Source organism: Hemiscyllium ocellatum, chromosome 18 (genome assembly GCF_020745735.1).
Source record: "Hemiscyllium ocellatum isolate sHemOce1 chromosome 18, sHemOce1.pat.X.cur, whole genome shotgun sequence".
Taxonomy (NCBI): Eukaryota; Metazoa; Chordata; class Chondrichthyes; order Orectolobiformes; family Hemiscylliidae; genus Hemiscyllium; species Hemiscyllium ocellatum.
The window spans coordinates 19,755,240-19,778,192 of record NC_083418.1 but is presented as its reverse complement, the minus strand read 5'-3'; the positions used below and the strand labels follow the sequence as shown (position 1 = coordinate 19,778,192).

The window sequence follows — 22,953 nt, the reverse complement described above, 5'->3', positions numbered from 1 at the left end:
ATCAGGTTCAATGCCAGCTTTGGGTGACTGTGTAGAGTTTGCACATGTCTGTGAGCGTTTCCTCTCACACTCTGGCTTCCTCCCACAGTCCAAAGATGTATAGGTGAGGTGGATTGGCCATGCTGAAAATTGTCCGTAGTGTTCAGGGATGTGTTGGCTTGGTGGATTAGCCATAGTAAATATGGAATATGGTAGGGGTCAGGTTGGGATACTCTTCGGAGAGTCGCTGTGGACTCAATGGGCAAATTACCTCCTTCTGCACTGTATGGATTCTATGAAACATGGTGATAGTGCCACACAACATAATATAAGGTGGTGTCAGTGTGAAGGCAGAACTTTGTCTCCACAAGGAGTGTATGGTGGTCACTCTTACCAATAGTGTCGCAGACAGATGTATTTGCAGCAGGCAGATTGGTGAAGATGAAGTCAAGTACATTTTTCCCTTCTTGCTGGTTCTCTCACTAATGTCCTTTCGAACGCAGCCAGCTCAATTAGTAGCGCTGCTGCCAAGCCATCAAGAGTACATTCCGTGCCCTTGGCACCCTCAAAGCTTCCTTCAAGGATTGTCCAACTCAGCAGGGAGTTATCAGCTGAGGGAAGATGATACATGGCAATCAGCAGAAGGTGTCCTTGTCCATGTTTGACGTTATGCCATGAGATGCAATCGAGTTTGGATTCAATGTTGAATACTCCCAAGGCAACTCCCATCTGATAGCAGTCCATGGTACCATCATCTCTGCTAGGCTTGTCCTGGTTAGACATATTCAGTGACATTGATGGCTATGTTTGGAACACTGTAAGGTATGATTCCATGAGTATAACTAAATAAGGCTACTATTGGACTAATCTATCAGACAGTTTTCCAATTTTGGCATTAGTCTCCAGATGTTGGTAAGGAGAACTCTGCAAGGTCAGCAGGGTTGTGCGATAAGTTGGAGACAGTGGCAGAGTTAAGTTTTTCCTGTTTTTGTAAGGCATAGACCTCAGAGTTTTAACTGTAGTCAGAAAGCTTGGCTAGCAGCACAACTAGTTCATGAATACATCTTCAGTAACAGTGCTCAAATGTTATTAGGATCCAAAGTCTTTGCAGTATCCTGTGCCTTCAGCTGTCTGTTGATCTGTTCCAAATAAAATTTGCTGAAGACTGGCAACTGTGATACTGGGAACCTCAGGGGAGGATAAAATGGATCATCCGCTTGACTCTTCTGATTGAAACTGTTTAAGATACTTCACTTTCGCTTCACCACTGATGTGCTGGGCATCTTAAAAGTGGTGGTATTTGTGCAACCTCCTACTCCATTGAGCTGTCGAGTTGTTCCTTACCATTCATGACTGCATGTGCCAGGAGTGTAGGGCCGTTATTGTGGAATAACTCAGCTGTTTATTGCATGCTATTCACACTGGCCTGTAAGTAATCCTGCGATGTGGCACTATAGCAAATAAAGGATGTCTACGATAAGGTGAACTTCCAGAATGACAACACCAGATTAGCCCAAATTGTGGATGCTGATCATGCGGCCAGGCCAACAGTGTACAGGCCACAATTGCCCAAAATCAGAGGCAAGTCTAGAATGATAGCTACAAATAGTCTTACCCACATCATACTTAGAAATACAGTAAGACACATTTTTAACAGATGAAACTGGACAGGTTTATCATGTTTTATCAGATTACTCTTTATGTTTCAAGATGAAAAGTGTAATGGTGAAAAGGGAAACAAGGAACATATCACTGTTGCTATGATTTGTGCCAACATGGATGTCACTTAAAAAAAAAGAAATTGTTGCTCCTTGTGCAGAAAAGTCCATGAAACCATATAGATTTGTGAATGGCAAAATGCTAACCATACAGTACAAGTTTAATAAAATTGTCTGAATGACCTGCACAATTTTTAAGATACCGATCAAGAAATTAGAAAAACTATTAAACGAATAAAGGAAAACTGTCATCTTTATTAACCCTGAAGAGTCTAATGAATGATCACCCACCCGTTTCCCTGGCTGAAGCTGCAAGCTCCAAAAAATAGTCTGGTATTTTGCAGTACTGGTCATTCTGCTACAACACATTTTGTCAACACAAATTCGCTTTAACATGATTGACAAATAGAGATGCTGTTTCTAAAGCATGAACTTTTGAAACGTGCGTTGATTAAAGCACAATTGCATTGCCAACACTAAGTGCTATTTGGATTGCATGATTCTTGTAAAGCGTGGGGTCACACAGGAACATGACTAGCGCACTATAGAAGTAGTGACTGCACAGCACAAAAACACAGAAAACCAGTCTGACTGCATTGAAGACATGAGGATTCATCCGAAGACACCCACTAAGATTAATTAGATTACCGAGAAATCATTAAGGATTATAAAGAAACATTACTGATCCCCATAGCTAACTCTCAGGATTTTCAATGCTTTTTAATGCTCAAGGTCAGATCATTCGAAGGTGTGAACGTATTGAACTAGAAAATGATTTTTCTCATACTTACTGTATCACTGTTTTCATTTCTTTGAATGTACATTGCAGTTGTATACAAATCAGGTTATTCAGGGACTTTCTTCGCTATCTCAGGGCTCTGCTTATCACAAAATTGTGGGCAGGACGCTTATGATTCAACTTACTGAGATTTTAATAAATCTAAATGTCAGTTGGACATGTTCAAATTTACTCTTGGGAGTGACATGGGAATGATACATGCAAAAAAAATTGTAAAATGCTAAGAGACAAAAAGGGACAAAAACTAATTTCTTACCTTCAAGGTGATCATGTGTAACCAACCCCAGAGAAACCATGAAAGCAACTTTCTGTACAAAAAAAATGATAGTATCTAATTAAAGCAGTGTTATTAATATACACTGTTCAATAAGAGTTTCTGTCTTAATTTTCATTAGTTTCTGTTGAAGGGTCCACAATTTCTAACAAATTAATATAATCCAGTTGGATGGGTATGCTTGAGCCTGGTTCCATTCTTCGAGGAAAAAGTGAGGACTGCAGATGCTGGAGATCAGAGCTGAAAATGTGTTGTTGGAAAAACGCAGCAGGTCAGCCAGCATCCAAGGAGCAGGAGAATCGATGTTTCGGGCATGAGCCCTTCTTCAGGAATGAGGAAAGTGTGTCCAGCAGGCTAAGGTAAAAGGTAGGGAGGAGGGATGTTGGAAATGCGATAGGTGGAAGGTGGTCGAGGTGAGTGTGATAGGCCGGAGTGGGGGTGGGGCGGAGAGGTCAGGAAGAAGATTGAAGGTTAGGAAGGTGGTGCTGTGTTCGAGGGATTTGACTGAGACAAGGTTGGGGGGTGGAGGGGGAGGAAAATGAGGAAACTGGAGAAATCAGAGTTCATCTCTTGTGATTGGGGGGTTCCTAGATGGAAGATGAAGCGCTCTTCCTCCAACCGTCGTGTTTTTTTGGTCTGGGCCAGACCATAGCAACACGACGGCTGGAGGAAGAGCGCCTCATCTTCCGCCTAGGAACCCTCCAACCACAAAGGATGAACTCGGATTTCTCCAGTTTCCTCATTTCCCCTCCCCCCCCCCACCCACCTTGTCTCAGCCAAATCCCTCGAACACAGCACCGCCTTCCTAACCTGCAATCTTCTTCCTGACCTCTCCACCCCCACCCCCACTCCGGCCTATCACCCTCACCTTGACCTCCTTCTACCTATCGCATTTCCAACGCCCCTCTCCCAAGTCCCTCCTCCCTACCTTTTATCTTAGCCTGGTGGACACATTTTCCTCATTCCTGAAGAAGGGCTCATGCCCGAAACATCGATTCTCCTGCTCCTTGGATGCTGCCTGACCTGCTGCGCTTTTCCAGCAACACACTTTCAGCCCTGGTTCCATTCTTATCAATCTGATCATAGTCAGCGTACCATCTGAAATGCCTTCTCTTCACACTCCCATACCTTTAAACCCAATGTCTCTCAAGAATCTACCCATAGCTCTCTCAGTTTCTCAACTACATGCTGCTTCTTAATATTGTCTAAACAGATACTACTACTTTTCAGAGGTAGCACTCTGCTATAGCTCCCCACTACTTATCTCAACTCTTCCAACAATAAGACTACTCATCCGACAGAGTACAGGATGAACAAAAATTTTCTCCAATTAAATATTGGGAAGAATAACCCTGTTGTTTTCAATCCATATCCAAACTTCTGTCCTGAGCTAACAACTCTATCCCTCTCCATGGTTACAATCTAAGATTAAGCCAGTCTATTTGTAACCTCAATGCCACATTTGATCCAAGGATGACCTTCCAAACTTACAGTAACACCACTACCTGACAGGGGACTACCATTTCACTAACAACCGTTGATTTCATCTGTAAACAAGTTGGCTACTGATACTCTTGTTCATTCCTTTGTTACCTCTGATCAAGATTATTTCAATGCATTCCTGGCTTTAATAAACTTTAAATCATCTAAAGGTCCATATCTAACTCAAGTCCAGTTCTCCTATGGTTGACGACCAATTACAGCTCCAAGTCATTACATCTGGACTTCAAAATTCTCATCCAATTTTCAAGTCTTCATGTATTTCTTTCCTCATCGATCATCTACACATGCCCCATAATCTCCAGGGATATCTTTACTCCATTAATTTCAGCCTCCTAAACACTCGCAAGTATAACTTGTTCATCCAATGGCTGCTGCGTCATTTGTTGCCTTAGTTTCAAGATCTGGAATTTCCTTCCTACAATTCTGTCTTTCTGAAGTGCTTTCCATCTTTAGAGCACTCCTCAAAACGTCTATTTGGTCAATCTCCTTAATATGGCTGTGGCATACTTTGCTTCATATTGTTTCATAAGAGTGCTACATATAGATAAATTACATGATCAACAACACAATTTAACAGATTTTGCCTGAAGATCTTAATTTTAAAACTAAACAAACTCACTCAGGTTAAGACCATGTCGAGCAAGAATATTGCGAAACACATTTAAATCGAAATTCATACTCAAAATGAAATGTGTACAGTGATCTAGGTGTATTTTAATACAAATGTCATCAGTTACCAAATAATTACCGATGGATAATCAGTACCTTGCATGCTAAAGCTGTCCCACTAGAAGGTGGCCAAAATACTGAAACAACTGAAAATGTTTCCTACAGATACATCAAAAACATCAACGATAAATTTATCTCTAGAAGCACTTTCCATAGCACAAGACCAAATTTCTCCAGTGCTCCAACTCCTACTTTATCTCCCGAATCCAATTCCTGAAAGTCTATTGCTTTCTCACAATAAAATGTCAGTATTTCATGGATAACCACCAGTTCTTCACTGGCTTCCCAACGTTGTGACTCTTAATAGCTCTCAACATATCAAATGCAATTTATTGATTGCGCCACAAAAACACTTACATATTCTGACCCTATATCATCATTCAGTGCTCAAGCAGTATCATAGAATCAAATGGCATTGACAAGACTGGACAGTCCACCTTACCTGTGCAGGTTGTTTGAAGGAGCTATTCTGATACCCCTTGTTGATTCCCCCATAACCCTACACACTGTTTTCCTTTCCAACAATACAATATATTCAGTTCCTGTTATTGCTAAATCTGCTTCCACTATTCTTTCAGACATTCTTAACAGTCCCAGTTGCTCTACATTAGGACCTGAAATGTTTCACATGTTAACATTAACCAATAATAATTTATTTAAAAGATATTGGAAAATAATTTAATACTTCATTTTTGTTTTCCTTTGAATTTTAACAAATTGTTCAGTAAATAGAAATTGCTTCAACAACATTACCTCTGCGTTCTCCTCTCTCTTGGGTTTAGGTGGAACTGGAGAAGTGGGACTGCTGTCATTTGGTCTTTCTTCCCATTCCACCTGAAGTTTGATGGTCTAATAACAGAAAAATTATCAATAAATTACTAAATATTTCAACAATATAGATTCCATAATTATAAACACATTCATAATTCAAATGTATGAAGTTTTGTTTCAAATCATTTAAAATGGATCTTAATTAACATATAGCAAATAAGGACCAAATCCTATATGAGTTACCATGTTGAAGAATATAACCAACAATTTTCAAAAGTATTATTGTCTGCTAAAATATTAAACTGATACGAAGTTGTATCACAATTAATGATGGCTGTTAAATATATGTTGGTACCTTTCAGAGTAAGAACTAGGCTGCATTTCGGGGAGGAGGGGCTAACAGTTGCAAAACTGACAACTTCAGAATATGCAGATTAGTGCACAAATCCTTAAGATGCTGTCTGTCCTTGGTGGTTCTGACACAGGCTGCTTGCTGTGACCCCCCCACCCCGAGCCAGAAACCACAAATTAGGGACAATTTCAAGTTTCATACTCTCTCCCTACACTTCCAAATTCCTTAAATGTTGTGTTTTGTTGAATCAGGTACACCCGTTTTAAAACAGCAATGTGATTAATAAAACATGATGAACAAACTGATCGTAACTTTGAGTTACATATTTTGAGTATCCTTCGAAGCATTTTATCAAACTATTTTAGCTTCTACTTTATCTCTTAATGTCTTTAATTTGCTGTATGGAAAAACATTTTTAGAAGTATTTTATTTTAGTATCCTTTGAAATCTTTTAATATGATTAACTGCTTGAACAAACCAAAAACATCAGTTCCTGTACAAAATGTTCAGTAAAGAACACTTGCAGTGAAACCGAATGATATTAGAGGTGAAATTCATGTAAGGGAGATCACTAATTTTCAGCAAGACTTGCTCCTTTGCAGGTGTTTTGCCACTAAATGCAAAATCTGGGCCAGATTTTCTTAGGGTCAATATTCTTAGCTGAACATTAAGAATAATTGCGACTATTTTACCATATTTGGTGTCATGGTTAAGGAATTCATTTTTCAGAACTTGAAAATTGTCAAACAGTATGGTTAACTATAAAAACTTGCAAAATTAACAGACAGCAGCAGGATAGCTTACAAAATAATTGCATGCAAATATGAGCTGAATAAATGGACACTCTGGCCAAATTAAATTACAAATAGATTATTTAACTTAGGAGACAGGTCAGAAACTCCACTATACCATAGCTATGAAACAATTTGATGATGATCCTCATTTTTGGAGGGAGACAGCAATTGATCGAGTCTCTGAAATATAACTCAGTGAACATTATAGAACAGATCACTCCAACAAAGTAGGAATATTGTGAACTAGGGTATTCAGTAATAGCGTGACTTAAAGGGGAGTTTAAAAATAATTCTAGGTAGTTGACTGTATTCTCGAAAACTTCTGTTTGAATGAGTGCCCTAATGCTTGCTTATGTATCCGTCACATTATCAGTCAACAGAACTCGTCCACTGCCAGAATGAGTATGATGAGCAATGCATAAAGTAGTGTCAATTGACAGCATATTACATTCTTTTTGAGGATGTACTGTGATCTGAAACTAACTATATGGGTACATCAACATCAGAGTTAGGCAATGCTGGACGACTAATACTTTTTGATTTCTACATTCTACTGGATTTGTCAAAATAAGATTTGCAAAAATATCTTTTTTAAAATTCATTTGCGGATAAAAGTATTGCTAGCATTTATCACCTTTTGGTGCCATCTTCTTGACTTATTGCAGTTCACATGACGGAGGCAAATCCAATAGTGTTGTTCAGGAGGGGGTTCCAGGATTTAGACTGAATGATGCTGAAGGAATGACAATACATTTCCAGACCAGCATGTTGAGAGACTTGCAGGGATAACTGCAGGTCCTTTGTGTCTGCCTCCCTTTGAGGTTCTTCTGGGAAGTAGTTTGGTTGGGGTGTAGACCAGTAAGACTGACATTGGTACTGGGGAAGTTGGTGAAATCACAGCTGGAATATCGTGTGCAATTCTGGTCTGATCTGAGGAAGGATGTTCTTGCTAAAGAGGGTTGTGGCAAAAGTTTACCAAACTGATTCCCAGGATGGCATAACTGATGTATGACAGATTGAGTTGGTTAGGATTATATTCACTGGAGATTAAAAGAATGAGTGCTGAGCTCACAGAAACCTATAAAATTCTAACAGAAGAGGTTACAAGCAGGAAGGATGTTTCTGATCTTGGGGAGTAGACAACCAGTGGTCATAGTTTAAGGATAAAAGGATAAACTGTTCAGGACTGAGAATCAGCAGAAATTTCTTCACTTAGAGTAGTGAGCTTGTGGAATCCACTGCTAAAAAAATGGCTGAGGCAAAACAGTGTACGTTTTCAAGGAGGTCTTAAAAAGCATAAAGTTAGACAAATCTCTGAGGCTTGATCACATGTATCCCAGGACATTGTGGGAAGCTAGAGGCCCCTAGCAGAAATATTTACATCATCTAAAGCCACGAGCGAGTTGCCGGAAGATGGAGAGTGGCTAATAAAATCACAGCCATAAAGCACAAAAACAAACCAATGCATGGAGAATATAATCCCAAACTAAGCTAATCCCATTATGTCCTCCTGGTCCATATCCCTATGACCTTCCCTATTCATCTAGTTACCCAAGTGTCTTTTAAACACCACTTGTGCCCACATCCAATGTTATGCCTTTATTTGAGAGAGGCTACAAGGAAAAGTATAGACTAGTGAGTCAGTAGTGGTTAGATTGTTGGAGGGAATTCTGAGAGACAGGATTTACATGCATTTGGAGAGGCAAGGACTGATGAGCGATAGCCAGAATGGCTTATGCTTGGAAAATAGTGTCTCTCAAATCTTGATGTTTTGGAGGATATGACCAAGGCGGCAGAGGACAGCAGAGCAGTAGACACTGTCTACATGAACTTTATCAAGGCCTTTGACAAGGTTCTGCATGGCAGGCTCGTTTGTCAAGTCAGATTACATGGGAGCCAGGAAGACTTGCTAACTGGATACAAATTTGGCTGACAGTAGGAGACAGAGGGTGATGGCGGAGGGTTGTTCTTTGGACTGGAGGCCAGTGACCAGCAGTGTTCCACATGGATCAGTGTTGGGTCTACTGTTGTCTTGTTTATATAAACGATTTGTATGAGAATACAGCAGATATGGTTAGTACGATGGTACCAAAACTGGTGGTATAAAACAGCGAAGGTTATCTCAGAGTACAATGGAATCTTGATCAACTGGGCCAATGGGCTGAGGATTAGCAGATGGAGTTCAATTAGATAAATGCAAGGTGTTGCATTTTGATAAGGCGAGCAAGGGCAGGACTTGCACAGTTAATAGTAGGGCACTGGGGAGTGTTCTCAAGCAGAGACATCTAGGGGTTCAGGCTCACAGTTCCTTGAAAGTGGATTCACTGATAGTCGGGGTGGTAAAGACAGCATTTGGCAGGCTTGCTTCATTGGCCAGAACACAGAAGTTGGGGCATCTTGTTGTGGCTGTAGATAATACTGGTGAGGCCACTTTGGGAGTACTGTATACAGCTCTGGTTGCTCTGCTATAGGAAGGGTGGTATTAAATTGGGGAGGGGGCAGAAAAGATTTACAAGAATGTTACCAGGACTGGTGGGCTTGAGTTAGGAGGAGAGGCTGAATAAGCTGCGACTTTTTCAGTGGAGCCTTGAAGGCTGAGGGGTAACCATATAGAGGTTTATATAATCATGAGGGGCATAGAAAAGGTGACTAGCAAAGGGCATCTCCCTAGGGTGGGGACGTTCAAAGCTTGATGATATAATTTTAAGGAGAAAGATTTAAAAGGAACCAGAGAGGCAACTTTTTCCAGAGAATCTGGTTTGTATGTGGAATGAACTGCTAGAGGTAGATGATGATGCAGGCATAGTTACAAGACTTTAAAGACATTTGAACAGATATGTGAATAGGAAAGGTTTAGAGGGATGTGGGCCAAATACAGGCAAGTGGAACTAGTTTAATTTGGGAAACCTGGTTGGCATGGATAAGTTGGTGCTGTATGACTCTAAGGTAGTTACAGGGGCAGAGTGGGATTATTGTACTGAGATCGATGATCAGCCATGATCATATTAAACAGTGAAAAATAAGGGGGCAAATTGTCTACTCCTGCTCCTATCTTTGATGTTCCTATATTTATGAAAAAAACCATGAAGATTTCCCACAGTGCACTTCTACATTAAATGGAGGTGCCAGTGTTGGATTGGGATAGACAAAGTTTAAAAAAAATCACAACACCAGGTTACAGTGCTCCGAAAGCTTGTACTTTCAAATAAACCAGTTGGACTATAACCTGATGTTGCGTAATTTTTAACTTTGTCCACTTCTACATTGTACACCTTGCAATGTCAAAGGGAATGAAAGTTTAATATTCTGGATGAAGGTAGTAATAAAATGCAGGCTGCTTTGCACTGGCTGGTGCTGAGTTTCCTGAGTATTGTTGGAACTGCATTCAGAGAGCAGGCTCCTGACTTGTGTCTTTTAGACAGTGCGAAGTCTTTTTGCCAATTACACTGTCTAAATTTTTGAAGGGCACACAACTGATTGTCAACTTCATAACAATGACAGTCACTCTGATCTCACTGCTGGAACTTTATACCTTATTTTCCCATGTCTGAATCAAGGATTAGGGTGTAGGTTTGCTCGCTGAGCTGGAGGTTTGATATTCAGACGTTTCATTACCTGGATACGTAACATCATCAGTGGCGACCTCCAAGTGAAGCAAAGCTGTTGTCTCCTATTTCTATTTATATCTTTCTCCTGGATGGGGTTCGTGGTGATGTCATTTCCTGTTTGTTTTCTGAGGGGTTGATAGATGGCATCTAGATCTGTGTTTGTTTATGGCATTGTGGTTGGAGTGCCAGGCTTCTAGGAATACTCTGGCATGTCTTTGCTTAGCCTGTCCCAGGATAGATGTGTTGTCCCAGTCGAAATGGTGGTTTTTTTTCCATCAGTGTGCAGGGCTACTAGGGAGAGAGGGTCATGTCTTTTTGTGGCTAGCTGGTGTTCGTGTATCCTGGTGGCTAACTTTCTTCTTGTTTGTCCTACGGAGTGTTTGTGGCAGACCTTGCATGGAATTTTGTAGATGACTTTGGTTTTGTTCATGGGTTGTACTGGGTCATTTCAGTTTGTTAGTTTTTGTTTGAGTGTGTTGGTGGGTTTGTGTGCTACTAGGGTTGAGGGTCTTAGTAATCTGGCTGTCATTTCTGAAACTTCTCGATGTATGGCAAGGTGGTTAGGGTTTCTGGCTGTGTTTGGTCTGCTTGTCGTGGTTTGTTCTTGAGGAATCTGCACACTTTTTTTTTGAGTATCCGTTCTTCTTGAATACGTTGTGTAGGTGGTTCTCCTCTTGTTTTCTGAAGTTAGTCTGTGCTGTAGTGTGTGGTGGCTCGTTGGAAGTGTTCTGATACTGCTTTGTTTGTGTGTTGGGATGGTTGCTGGTGTAGTCAAGTATTTGGTCAGTGTTTGTCGGTTTTCTGTACACGCAGGTTTGTAGTTCTCAGTTGTCCTTTCTTTCGACTGTGGCATCCAGGAATGCGAGTTTGTTGTCGGTTTTTCCCTCCTTGGTGAACTTTATGCCTGTGAGGGTGTTGTTTATGATGTTAAATGTCTCTTCTATCTTGTTTCGTTTTGTGATGACAAAGGTGTCATCTACGTAGCAGACCCAGATTTTTGGTTTGATGGTTGGTAGGGCTGTTTGTTCTAGTCTTTGCATTACTGCTTCTGCTAGGAATCCTGAAAGCGGAGACCCCATGGGTGTGCCATTGGTTTGTTTGTAGAAAGTGAAGTGGGTGGTGAGGCACAGGCCCACTAGCTTCATGATGTTTTCGTTGGTAATGTGATTGATGTGGTTGGTGTGTGTGTGATGGTAAGAGTAAAAAGTGAGGTCTGCAGATGCTGGAGATCAGAGCTGAAAATGTGTTGCTGGTTAAAGCACAGCAGGTTAGGCAGCATCCAAGGAACAGGAAATTCGATGTTTCGGGCCAGAGCCCTTCATCAGGTTCCTGCTGAAGGGCTCTGGCCCGAAACGTCGAATTTCCTGTTCCTTGGATGCTGCCTAACCTGCTGTGCTTTAACCAGCAACACATTTTCAGCGTGTGTGTGATGGTCTCTTCTAAACGTGTGGTAAGTGTTTCCTTTGCCAGGTTGATGCCGATGGAGGTGAACAGTGCTGTTACGTCGAATGAGATCATTGCTTCGTCTTCCTCTATTTTAGTGTTTTTGATGATTTTTATGAATTCTTGGGCGGAGTGGATGGAGTACTGTGACTCTTCTACTAGGTATTTCAGTCTTGCATGTAGTTCTTTGGCCAGTCTGTAAGTTGGTGGTCCGGGTAGTGAGACTATGGGTCTGAAGGGGGGGCTCCTGGTTTATGGATTTTTGGTAGTCCATAGAATCATGGGGTGTTGGTCCCATCGGGTTTCATTTTCTGGAATTCTGTCTTGTTTAATTGTCCAGAATTGTGTAATTTTCTTAGGAGATATGTCATTTTGTTTCCTAGTTATGGGGTTGGGTCTAGCGCCACCGGTTGGTAGGTGGATCAAGGATATATAGAGTCTGGCATTAAAATGACACTCATAGAACATAAAAAAGGCAATCAGGAGACTTTTGGTGAACAAGTGCAATTTGACATTACTTTAATGATATCTTCTAATCATTATTGCTCTTGATTTGAAAGTAGACTGATGGTTTTAATTTTTCTTGGGAGAGGACATTCCTGGGCAATCCTACACTTTCTCAAGTAGATGTCAGTAATGTAGCTGCATGAGGAACAGCTTGGCTGGAGGCATGGTTAGTTTGAAGAACGCTTATATATAGCTGTAGTTCGAAGATTGTAGGACTTTCACTACATCGAATGTGCACAGACATTTTTGAAATCACATAGATGAATCAAACTGGCTGAAGACTGGCTTTGATGATGAGGAAGGGCTGAGGAGAAAACCAAGATGGACCATTTACTTGACATTTCTGTCTTAAGATGGTTACCAATGCTTCAACCTGGTCTTTTATACTCTTGTGTTTTGCACCATCACCACAGAGGATGGGATTATTCATTAAACTTACTGCTCCAATTAAAGTATTAAACTACCACCATTCATGACTATATGTGGCTGCATTGCAGTTTTTTGATCTGTTAGAGTTCTGCGTTGCTCCATCCACAATACTGATTCCATTATTTAGCAGCATGTGATCCTGATTCTAGTTTCACCAGGCTGCAGATTTCAGGGTGCTACTCCTGGTTTGCTCCTCCACACTTATTGAACGAGGATCAGTCAGTCCTCTTGTTTAGTGGTGATAATGATTGAACAAGGGCTATGCCAGGGCACGAGGTTACATAGACTGTAGTCAATGCTGGCTGTTTGATTCCTGACCCCATTACGACCTTAATCCAAATGTGGGCAAAGGAATTGAATACCAAAGATGATTTGAGTGTAACTGATCATGGATACAGTTGACTTATCCAAGTTGATTTATCCGAAGAGTTGTTTATTTCAGTGCTTCATGAGATTCTCAGTTCAGTTTAGAGATGCCAAGTCTGTTCTATATCTAGCATGATGACAGTTTCACATTACAGAGTGGACAATATCCTCAAGGTGAAGATGGGGCATTGCCTTGCCAAAGACAACAGGACAGCTACAGTAACAGGCAGCTGTTTGTGACACATATAAATTAGTGAGAAAGAAGTCTTTCCTGCATGGTGGTTACTACAGCAACTGCTCCTAGCCTAGTGTAACACCAATGTCCACGGGATTTAACAACTTTAGTCAACAATTAAGTAATACGGCTGGTTGTCCATATCCAGAAATTTTTATAACCTTGCTGTCCTCAGTGCCTCTTCAAAGTTCAACATGGAAAGAGTACTTATTGACTAGCTAAGGGAGGTTGCAAGATTCTATTCCGCAGGAGGTTTTATTGTTCACTTTTGACCTGATGCCATGAGACTTTCATAACATCTCCAGTCAATATTCAGGTCTCCCTGGGTTACTTCTTCTTGAATCTACAACACTGTGATTCCATAGTACATATGCTTATTCATTTAGCAAGAATACTGATGTAGGAGTCTTAGACAATTACCGAAAGGTATGATTCTGAAATGTCAAGTTGTTGCTCGACTAGTCTATAGGATAATGGCTCTTCTAAATTGGGCACAAATCCCCATGTCAGTGAAGTGTTGGCAGGATATTTTGGGCTGGGTGTGCTTCTGGCACATTTGCTCACAAACTTGATTGAGGTTTTTTTCAAGGGGTGACCAAGAAAGGAGATGAGGGCAGTGCGGTAGATGTTGTCTGCATGGATTTTAGCAAGGAGTTTCACAAGGTACTGCATGGTAGGTTGTTAAGGAAGGCTAAACCGCTCAGGATCCAGGGAGAGCTAGCCAATTGGATACAAAATTGGTTTGACATTAGAAGACAGAGGTTGATGGCAGAGCTGGCTTTTCAGACTGGAGGCCTGTGACCAGCGGTGTCCCACAGGGAACAATGTTGAGTCCACTGTTATTCATCATTAAAAGTGATTTAGGTGAGAATTTAAGAGGTATGGTTAGTAAGTTTGTCGATGAAACCAAGACTAGTGATATAGTGGACAATGAATAAGGTTATGTGGGAATGCAGCAAGATCTTGACCAACTGGGCCAGTGGGCTGAGTAATGGCTGATGGAGTTTAATTTAGATCGATGTAAGATATTGCATTTGATAAGGTAAACCAGGGCAGGACTTACACAGTCAATGGCAGGGCCTTGGGAGCGCTGTACAAAAAATAGAGATCTAGTGGAACAGGTTCATAGTTCCTTGAAAATGGTGTCACAGTTAGACAGGGTAGTGGAGGCAGCTTTCGGCAGGCCAGTTTTTATTGGTCAAAACATCAAGTAAAGAAATTGGGATGTCTTGTTGCAGCTGTACAAGACTTTAAAGAGGCCACATTTGGAATGGTGTGTACAGTTCTGCTCACCCTACTTTAGAAAAGGCATTATTAAACTAGAGAGAATGCAGAAACAATTTATTATAATCCTAGCTGGACTAGAAGACTTGAGTTATAAGGAGATGTTGGATAGACTGGGACTGTTTTCACTGGAGTCTAAGAGATTCAGGGGTGACCTTACAGAGATGTACAAAATAATGACAGGCCTAGATAAAGCAGATAGCTGACAGCTTTTCCCCATGGTAGGGGAGTCTAAAACTAGAGGGCATAGGCTTGAGGGGAGGAGATACAAAAGGGTCCAGAGGGGTAATTTTTTTTCCACAGATGGTGGTGATTGCATGGAACAGGCTGCCAGAGGTAGTGGTGGAGGCAAGTCCAATTTCATCATTTAAGAAACATTTAGACAGGTCATGGATGGGATATATATGTGTATGTATATAGAGTAGGTCTTTGCATTATTGCCCAACCAATTAACCAATATAATCATATTTATTCACGAGAGATATGTATGACGGAACAGCATGAAATTTTAAGTTTGAGTGGTTCAATATCACAACTATTTAGAACCAACACTTTCTTTTATTTCTCCCAAATGCTTCTTGTTGTCTAACTTTCAATGTTACATACAAAAATATTTAATTAATGACCATTCACAGATTTGAATGCACAATTGAATGCTCTAAAAAGAGGTCTTGTAGCACAGTGTTACTGTTCCTGTTTCTGAGTCAGGAGGTCTTCGTTCACGTACCCACCTGCTCCAGAGGTGGGTTATAACATATCCAAGTTTATTTAAATGACAAAGTCAATGCAGCAAAGATTATTTTAACTTAGATATAGGTTTGTGCCTGTTTTGGGAACAAAAAAATATAAAGGCATTAATACCTTGTTTTCCAGATTTGCTTTGCTGAGCTTCAGCTGCTGGGGGCCAACCACTTTGGGACTTGGGGTTGCTATGACAATACTCGTCAGCTGTGCAGTTGGTAACGTTTTGGTGACAGTAGCTGGTTGTCCATTCATAATTCTAGCCTGATGTATGGAATTTGTAGCTGATGGCTGAGAAGTGGGCGTGAATTTTGTCAGCATCACAGGTCGCTGGATTAGTTGCGAAGTCGTAAACACAGGTGCGGGTGCAATAGGAATACTATTTGGCATCACTGGCTTCGGACGAACCTGAGAATTTGGGTTGCAATGAGCAATTTAGCATGTTAGAAAGCAAACCGGTTCTCCTCCCACACCCCAATTTTTCTTTGTTTTCTGAAGCTGACGACTACCAAGGTCCCGTTGTCCAGAACTGGCTGGTCCAGTACCTTCCATGCAGCAACTCTTCTGGTGTAAACCAAGACATTGTCATCAGGCTACTCAAAACATCTTACTGAGTATTACATCCGAGGCCTACCGCATCTCTACTTATTCCATTGTTGGGCTCATCCCCCATGACACACTTGCACTTTCTGAACACAAAGAATGGTGACAGCAGGAACCACAGGTAATTCTGTCCTGCTCTTACAGGAAATAAAATGCTGGGATCAACTGTATCACTTTTACAACCGCTCTCGATAAACATAACGAGTCTAGTTAAGACTGCAGATTGAACCAGAGGTCTTTCGACTTAACATGGCTCAGTGTCAGACTCATGTGTTTACCAACTATCTTCACAAACTAAATTGTGACACTTCCAAAAACTGTCCTGCTTAAATTCCACAAAAATTAAATATATGTAACACTCAATTACGGTTACAGTTTCCTCAACCTTATGACATCTAGAATAAAATTCTTGACAAGTCCAGTATCTCAACATAAGAACATAATGTATACGTTCTGCAGAAAACTAAGTAAAAATGGTTGAATACCTACCACGTATAAAGTATTTTCAAAAATTCAACATTCGTCACCTTTCCCTATTTCTCTTCCGAAGGACTAACTCATTCGGATTATGGTTTCACATATGCCAACAGGCATGTTATAATTTACCAGGAGATCAAATTTCACTTGTGAACCCATGCAAACATCAGAATGTCTAGCCATGTGAAGCATCACAGCTGAACTCTGGTAGCTATTGACATCACTAAGTGATCATCTTTCATCTGGTCACTGTCCTGAAATGTAATTCTTTCAATCTCCACAGATGTTGGCAAATTTACTGAGTATATCTAGCATCTTCTGTTTCTATTTCATATTAAGCATCCACAGTATTTTTTTTTCCACACTCAATAGCACACAGGAGTGAGATTCTTATCTCTCATTTCTCTCCTCAGCTCGTATGCAAAAGATATTCCAAGTTATATTCCATGCACTTCCCATGAATAGTAGTAGTATTGAAAACCCTGACCACAAAGCTGAGGCAAGATTAGAATTGCGATTTAATTCTGAATTAAGACCTGCATACCAATCCTTCTTGGTACAAAATTCTGAACAGAATGGTAGATTTAGTTGTTCCTTCTCCCAGCTTTTCATTTGTACATGAATAAAGATTAAAAACAGAAGAAATTGTGATTTTCTCCTAAACAACACCTTGGATGGCCTTTGGTAAAATCCATACCTCTGAAACACAGGTATAAAACAATTCAACTGGTGCAGTGACAGACTATAGAATCATACCTATTTAATGTTTCAGTAGACAACTCTGCATTTGTGAAGCCACAAATAATAGCAGCCTTCCCTATAACCCTTATTTACCTGTGGTAAGAGCGTTGGGCGTTGAGTCAGTCTGGGTGGAGGAATGAACTGAGGAACCTTGATTGGTGGGGAACTTGTAGTCTGCACCTGCTGATTTTGAACACATTTATCTCTTACACACTACTTTCATAGAAATCCTTCACATCAAGAATAAATCCCTGGGCACATACATGCTAGTACCACCTGTGTTCCAGAAAGTCAATGTGCTTTCTTTTCTGAACTGTAAAACCACAAGCTTTTCACCCAAGCAGAATTTATTTAATTATTACAGATGAAACATGAAAAGTAACAAAAGTAAGGACCTCACAATTCAGTAATGCATGATGCCAGTCTTTTGTCATTAGATTATAGCCCAACACCAGGAACCAAAGCACACAAATTCGAGGCTGGTACTTTTGTCCATTAGTGAAGGCATATTACATAGTGCAATGCCATCTTTCAAATGTCTGCCTGCCTACCCTCTCAGGGTCCATAACAGATCTCATTGGGCTATTCAAAGAATGACAAGGAAGGTTCTCTCCGGTGTTCTGATCAATATTTAACATTTGGTCACCGATAGCTTATATGATCTTTCACACAAATAGCTGCTGCATTTCCAACATTGCAAATGCCCAAATTTCAAAGTATAATATTGGCAATGATATGCTTCAAAATGGTTGGTGGTCATGCAAGGAACACTATAAATGCATGCTCTCATTTATAATTAAACCATCATCCATGTTATGCATTATAGATTACACAAATTTGATCCCAGATGGAGTATACTGTATTCAACTCCATACCACAGCATTTAAGGAAGGGTATGAAAGCTTTGGTGAGGATATAGAAAACATTTTATTCGAATTGTTCCAAGGAACAAGTAATTACAGTGCAGTAGATATACCGAAGAAACTGGAGTTAATTCTCCTCTGCTGTAAGGATAACATAAGGATTACCTGATAAAAATGCTTAAAATCACGATGGGCTTGGTTAGAGCAACCAAGAATAAACTGTTTGAAATGGCTGAAGGTTAACAGCCAGAGGTAACATAAAGAAAAATCTTTTATGCAACAATGGTTACAATTTGAAGTGCATTATCTGATATGATGGTAGGTACTGATTCAATAGCAGCAGGCAACAAGGAATTATGAAACATTGTAGGGTTATAGAGAAAAAAAGCAATATATTAGGTTAAACTAGAAACACAGGCTGAATGGTCTCTTTCTCTCTCTGTTGTGCAATTCTGAGATGCTTCAGTGATAAATGTGAGCTTCAAAGTTAGGACGAGTCATTTTATAGTCAGTAAGTGATGCACAGCATTAACTGAGATTTAGATTTCCTTTTCATCTTTTAAAACAATGTAATTCCATGTCAGCATTTTCTCTTTTACTTGGCTTGTATTATCTATATTCCTTTTATTCTGATTCAAATGTTTTACTTCTCTCTAGGACTGTTATTATGTGGCATTTTTAAATAGAATTTTATTAGAATGGTTTTGAAATTAAATCCTGAAATATATAAGACACTGAAAACAGTGAAGAGTTTAAAAACTACAATAGCCTAAATTTTGCAGTTGTAATGATGGTAAATGGATTGTATTTCCCTTCATTCTACTTTGAATGAGACTGTAACTTGCAGCATTTGATATGCACAGATAAATAGAAAAATTCAGAATTCACAAGTTGCTAACAGTGAACTCCTTGTTCTTCACATTGCTGAAGTCCTTGCAGATGGAAATCATCGGCCCAAATTTTGGGGACAGTGGCTAAGCAAGGTCACTTGCCGCTGACTTCAAAGAAAGCTACCCACAAGCAGCGATCGAGGGCACGGCTTTGCTTTTTTCAAAGTTGCATGAAATATCAAGGAGATATTTTGCATACAGGAGTTGACAGTTTCAGTGGAGTGATGACAGAAAAGCAGAGAGTTTTGCTACAAAATTAGAGATTCTGAATTGATGTAAACATCCAAATTTTTTTTATTGCTATAAAATCCCTTCATGTTATGCCCTGCTGAATGGGTTGTAACTAATCTTCAAATGCTTTATTAATAAATAATTACTTTTGAATAATCCCTCTGCTCCTGAAAACTAAGCTTACAGTTGCGAAAGGTAAAGTTTCTCCATTTCCAGTTAAACACTTTACATTTTTAAAGTAATGCAAAATATGCTTTTAGTTCAGCTTCTGACTTAATATCAATCTTTATTTTGCTATTTTATGACTATTGCGATAAATGCACTTGTTATTTTGGCGTCTTTCAGAATTTATCAAGTGATTAACATTGATGACATCCTTGTCATTGCTAGAGATCTACTGGATGCCTAAATTAAATTAATGTTAGGAAAAGTGAAGTCCATGCCACAGATTTCACTGGACCATTTGGGCAGCTTTTTCCTGAGGTCAGCAGGGAGTACTTTGATTTCATGGGCAACATCAAAATCTAGGTCATCAACTTGAATTTGTAACGAACAGTAAAACTGTAATTTTCAACAAAAAGTTCTGTTAATATCAATGTCTGGGCATTTCCCAATCATTTTGCCACAAAGGATTTGCAGAAAGTTTATTTTAAAATATTAAATCACAAAACTGGGAAGGATTTCATGCCCTGTTTTATGGGTAATCATATTCAATATTAGAAAATAGGTCTAGCAAATTTACATTTTCTGAAGTAGTATCTTATTTTAAAATAAATCGTTCAATTAATCTGGACAATGCACAGATGTTAAGTAGCTAAATTGTAAGAAGAAAATATGGGACCAGAGATATATTTTAAAATAAGACAAAGACAAAAGAGCTATCAAAAATAAAGGTTTCAGTCAGCAGACATGAAAGCAATAGTCCTAATCCCAGCAAGCAGGTTACAGTAATAAATAAAAACAGATTTTACAATTCCTAATCCAAAAGAGAGCTGAAAAAATAATTAGCTAACTAGAAACAAAGCTGAAACTTGCTGTAAAGTGGAGGCAAGATTTTAATAATAAAAAAAAGTGTAACTGAAAGAATGCCAACTTTTCATAGTTCATTAATGAGAGTGTCTTTGTTATAATTCACACAATAAACACAGTTTGAATCAAAGCCTTGACTTATATTCAATGTTCCTCTCATATAGCAGATATTATCCTTGCTTTTTACTATAAAACATACATGTTATATTTCTGTCCTCTTAAGGACGAAATAAAGGATTTCAGTATTGGCTCTGAGTGGGCAGGAAGTATCTGTACTATGATGCAGAAAACATCATAATTATGAGACAGGCTGGATAGATCAGCAGGGTCTTTGTTATTTTTGTATGGCTTCACCAGGTCAAATTGATAAGATTATATGGAAGGAACAGAAAGGAGGGCACTGTTTTATTCAATAGTATTTACGTGGTTTCTTTTAGATCACTTGAATTAGTTGCGAATTAGGGTTAACTTTATCCTTTAAAGTATTTGACAAAAATTCCTTTATATCAATGATTGTCGCTGATTACGACAAGGCAATTGTACACTATAGTTTTGCTTCTCTTCAAAAATAAAGGCCGTGGGCAAACAAAGGGGAGAGGAAGAGAAATTCCAATTCCAATTTGATGAAAAACTCGTTAACTCATCAGTCCTCAGTTTGACAGCAATCTCAAATATAATCTGGAAGTCTGCTGTTGTAGAAGATCCTAAGTGAGCAGTGAGCTTGAACAGTTACAATTCAGGTCCAAGTGAGTACAGCATATAACTATATAACATTCTAGCTACCCAACTGAAGACGGGCAGTAAAGGATGTCTTCTGTGAAAACCAATATTTTGTAGCGTGCAGGTGGGGAGGTGGTGTTTGGGAAAAGAGGGGGATTAGTCTTCTGAGGCTGGGTTCAAGATGATTTGACAGGACAATACTAATAGCAACAGATCCAAAAAGCAAATACATCATTGCTAAAAGTATAGCCTATCAACCTAAGGTGCATAGATTTAATACTCAATAATGTATGACTGATTCACAGGAGGTAGAGTACAACAAAGACTGAAGAAACTCATTAAAAGAAAAGATAGCATTTTGAAGTTTTTCTTACCAACTGTACAGTTGATTTTGGCATTATTCGTACAGCATCAGTCCCCAGAGTTGTCAGTTTGTTGGTGATCTGAAGGTTGATGGGTGTGTTTTGAGAGTCTGCATTAACCACTGATTTCTGAGGATTGCTTAGAGCCGTTACCATGGCAATCGTAGGTCTTGGTGTAACGGCCGAGGCAGACATTGCATGCGCTGTTTTTAGTAGAGTAAGTGGAATCTGATTTGTGGTAACAACTGAAGCGTCAGTTATTGCTTTCTGTGAATTAAAGAAAAGTATACAAAAATTGTGATTACATTTTATTTGTTATGAAAAAAATCAAGAGTCAGACATATGGAAACATTTCAGCTTTATGCATTTACAATCCGTATTTTAAGTCAGATGCTTCAGCATTTCTTTTTGCAACGTGAAAGAAAACCTAAATAAGAGTAAACATGTTTAGCATGTCAATGCTACAAAAAAAAATTAAGATTATACATAGAACAAGCACCATGCAATCATTAAGGAGCTCATTTTAGGAGAACAAATGTTCAACATCCATGTGTTCAACATCCATTATTTTCAACCTACCCGAAACTGGCTGCATCTCATTAATTAAACATACTAAAGTTTTCTTAGCAGAAATCACAAGTATTGAAGAACAACTGCACGCAAGCAAGTGCATCAACCACCACAGTTAATCCACTATTTGTAATTGAAGATAGCCAGTTTCGCCAATGTGTAATTATGCCAAATTTCACTTTAATGTGGCATTCAAGGATTAACCTGAAACATGACTGAATAGGAAATGGGCAAAGAGTCAGAGGACCTTCAGACTAAATTATTTAAGCATCAGTACCAACTTTTGATGGAACAAAGGAACAATTATGATGGTACAACTTATCTTTTTATATTAGCTATTCATCTCTATCTGTACAACTCACAAAGCAGATATATCACTAACCTTTCTGCAATTACTGAAGAACTGTAAAAATCAGAATACCACAAGGAAATTAAAATCCACACGGTTTGTAAGATTTGACATGGGAATTAAAGAGGCATTGAGGGAAACTTCCCAAAGTATTACATGCTAACCAGGATTATCATTCAAATGTACTTCAAGAAAATCCATTAATTGGTCTTTATACAGTTGCATTGTTCAGGTCAAAGGGAAAATGTTAGTTTAAAATACATGCATGTTGCAGTTATTTTGCAAATTAAACAAATAATGGTGATAGTTTAGGCGAGCTGAATTTTCAAATTTTTATGTCATAACTCTGAAGGAGTCTATTATATCTCAATTTAAGTTCAGCTGTTAGATCCTGCTGACCTGCAAGCTTAATTTTGTATTATTAGAGTCATACTGCACAGAAACAGACCCTTCTGTCCAACTCATTCATGCTGATCAAATTTCCCAAACTAAATTTGCCCCATTTGCCTGCATTTGGCCCATTTCCCCCAATAAACTTTTCCTATACATATATATCCAAACGCCTTTTAAATGTTGTGACTGTACC

The 22,953-nt window shown here is 39.3% G+C and overlaps 1 protein-coding gene across 3 annotated transcripts in view; it reads right to left on the bottom strand.

The window, feature by feature from the left end:
* phf21aa (PHD finger protein 21Aa) overlaps window positions 1–22,953 on the bottom strand; it is a 302,501-nt gene that overhangs the window by 45,776 nt on the left and 233,772 nt on the right. For 2 of the 3 annotated variants that reach the window (XR_009645657.1, XM_060838738.1), the window contains exons 5-9: window positions 21,461–21,715; window positions 17,447–17,536; window positions 15,653–15,940; window positions 5,756–5,851; window positions 2,753–2,804 (exon numbers count right to left, since the gene is read on the bottom strand). Coding sequence is in view for 2 of the 3 variants with exons in the window: in XM_060838738.1 (XP_060694721.1) it covers window positions 2,753–2,804; window positions 5,756–5,851; window positions 15,653–15,940; window positions 17,447–17,536; window positions 21,461–21,715 (781 nt within the window). In the remaining variant the exon portion in view is untranslated. The remainder of the gene's footprint in view (window positions 1–2,752; window positions 2,805–5,755; window positions 5,852–15,652; window positions 15,941–17,446; window positions 17,537–21,460; window positions 21,716–22,953) is intronic. The other variant, XM_060838739.1, reaches the window with a different exon arrangement.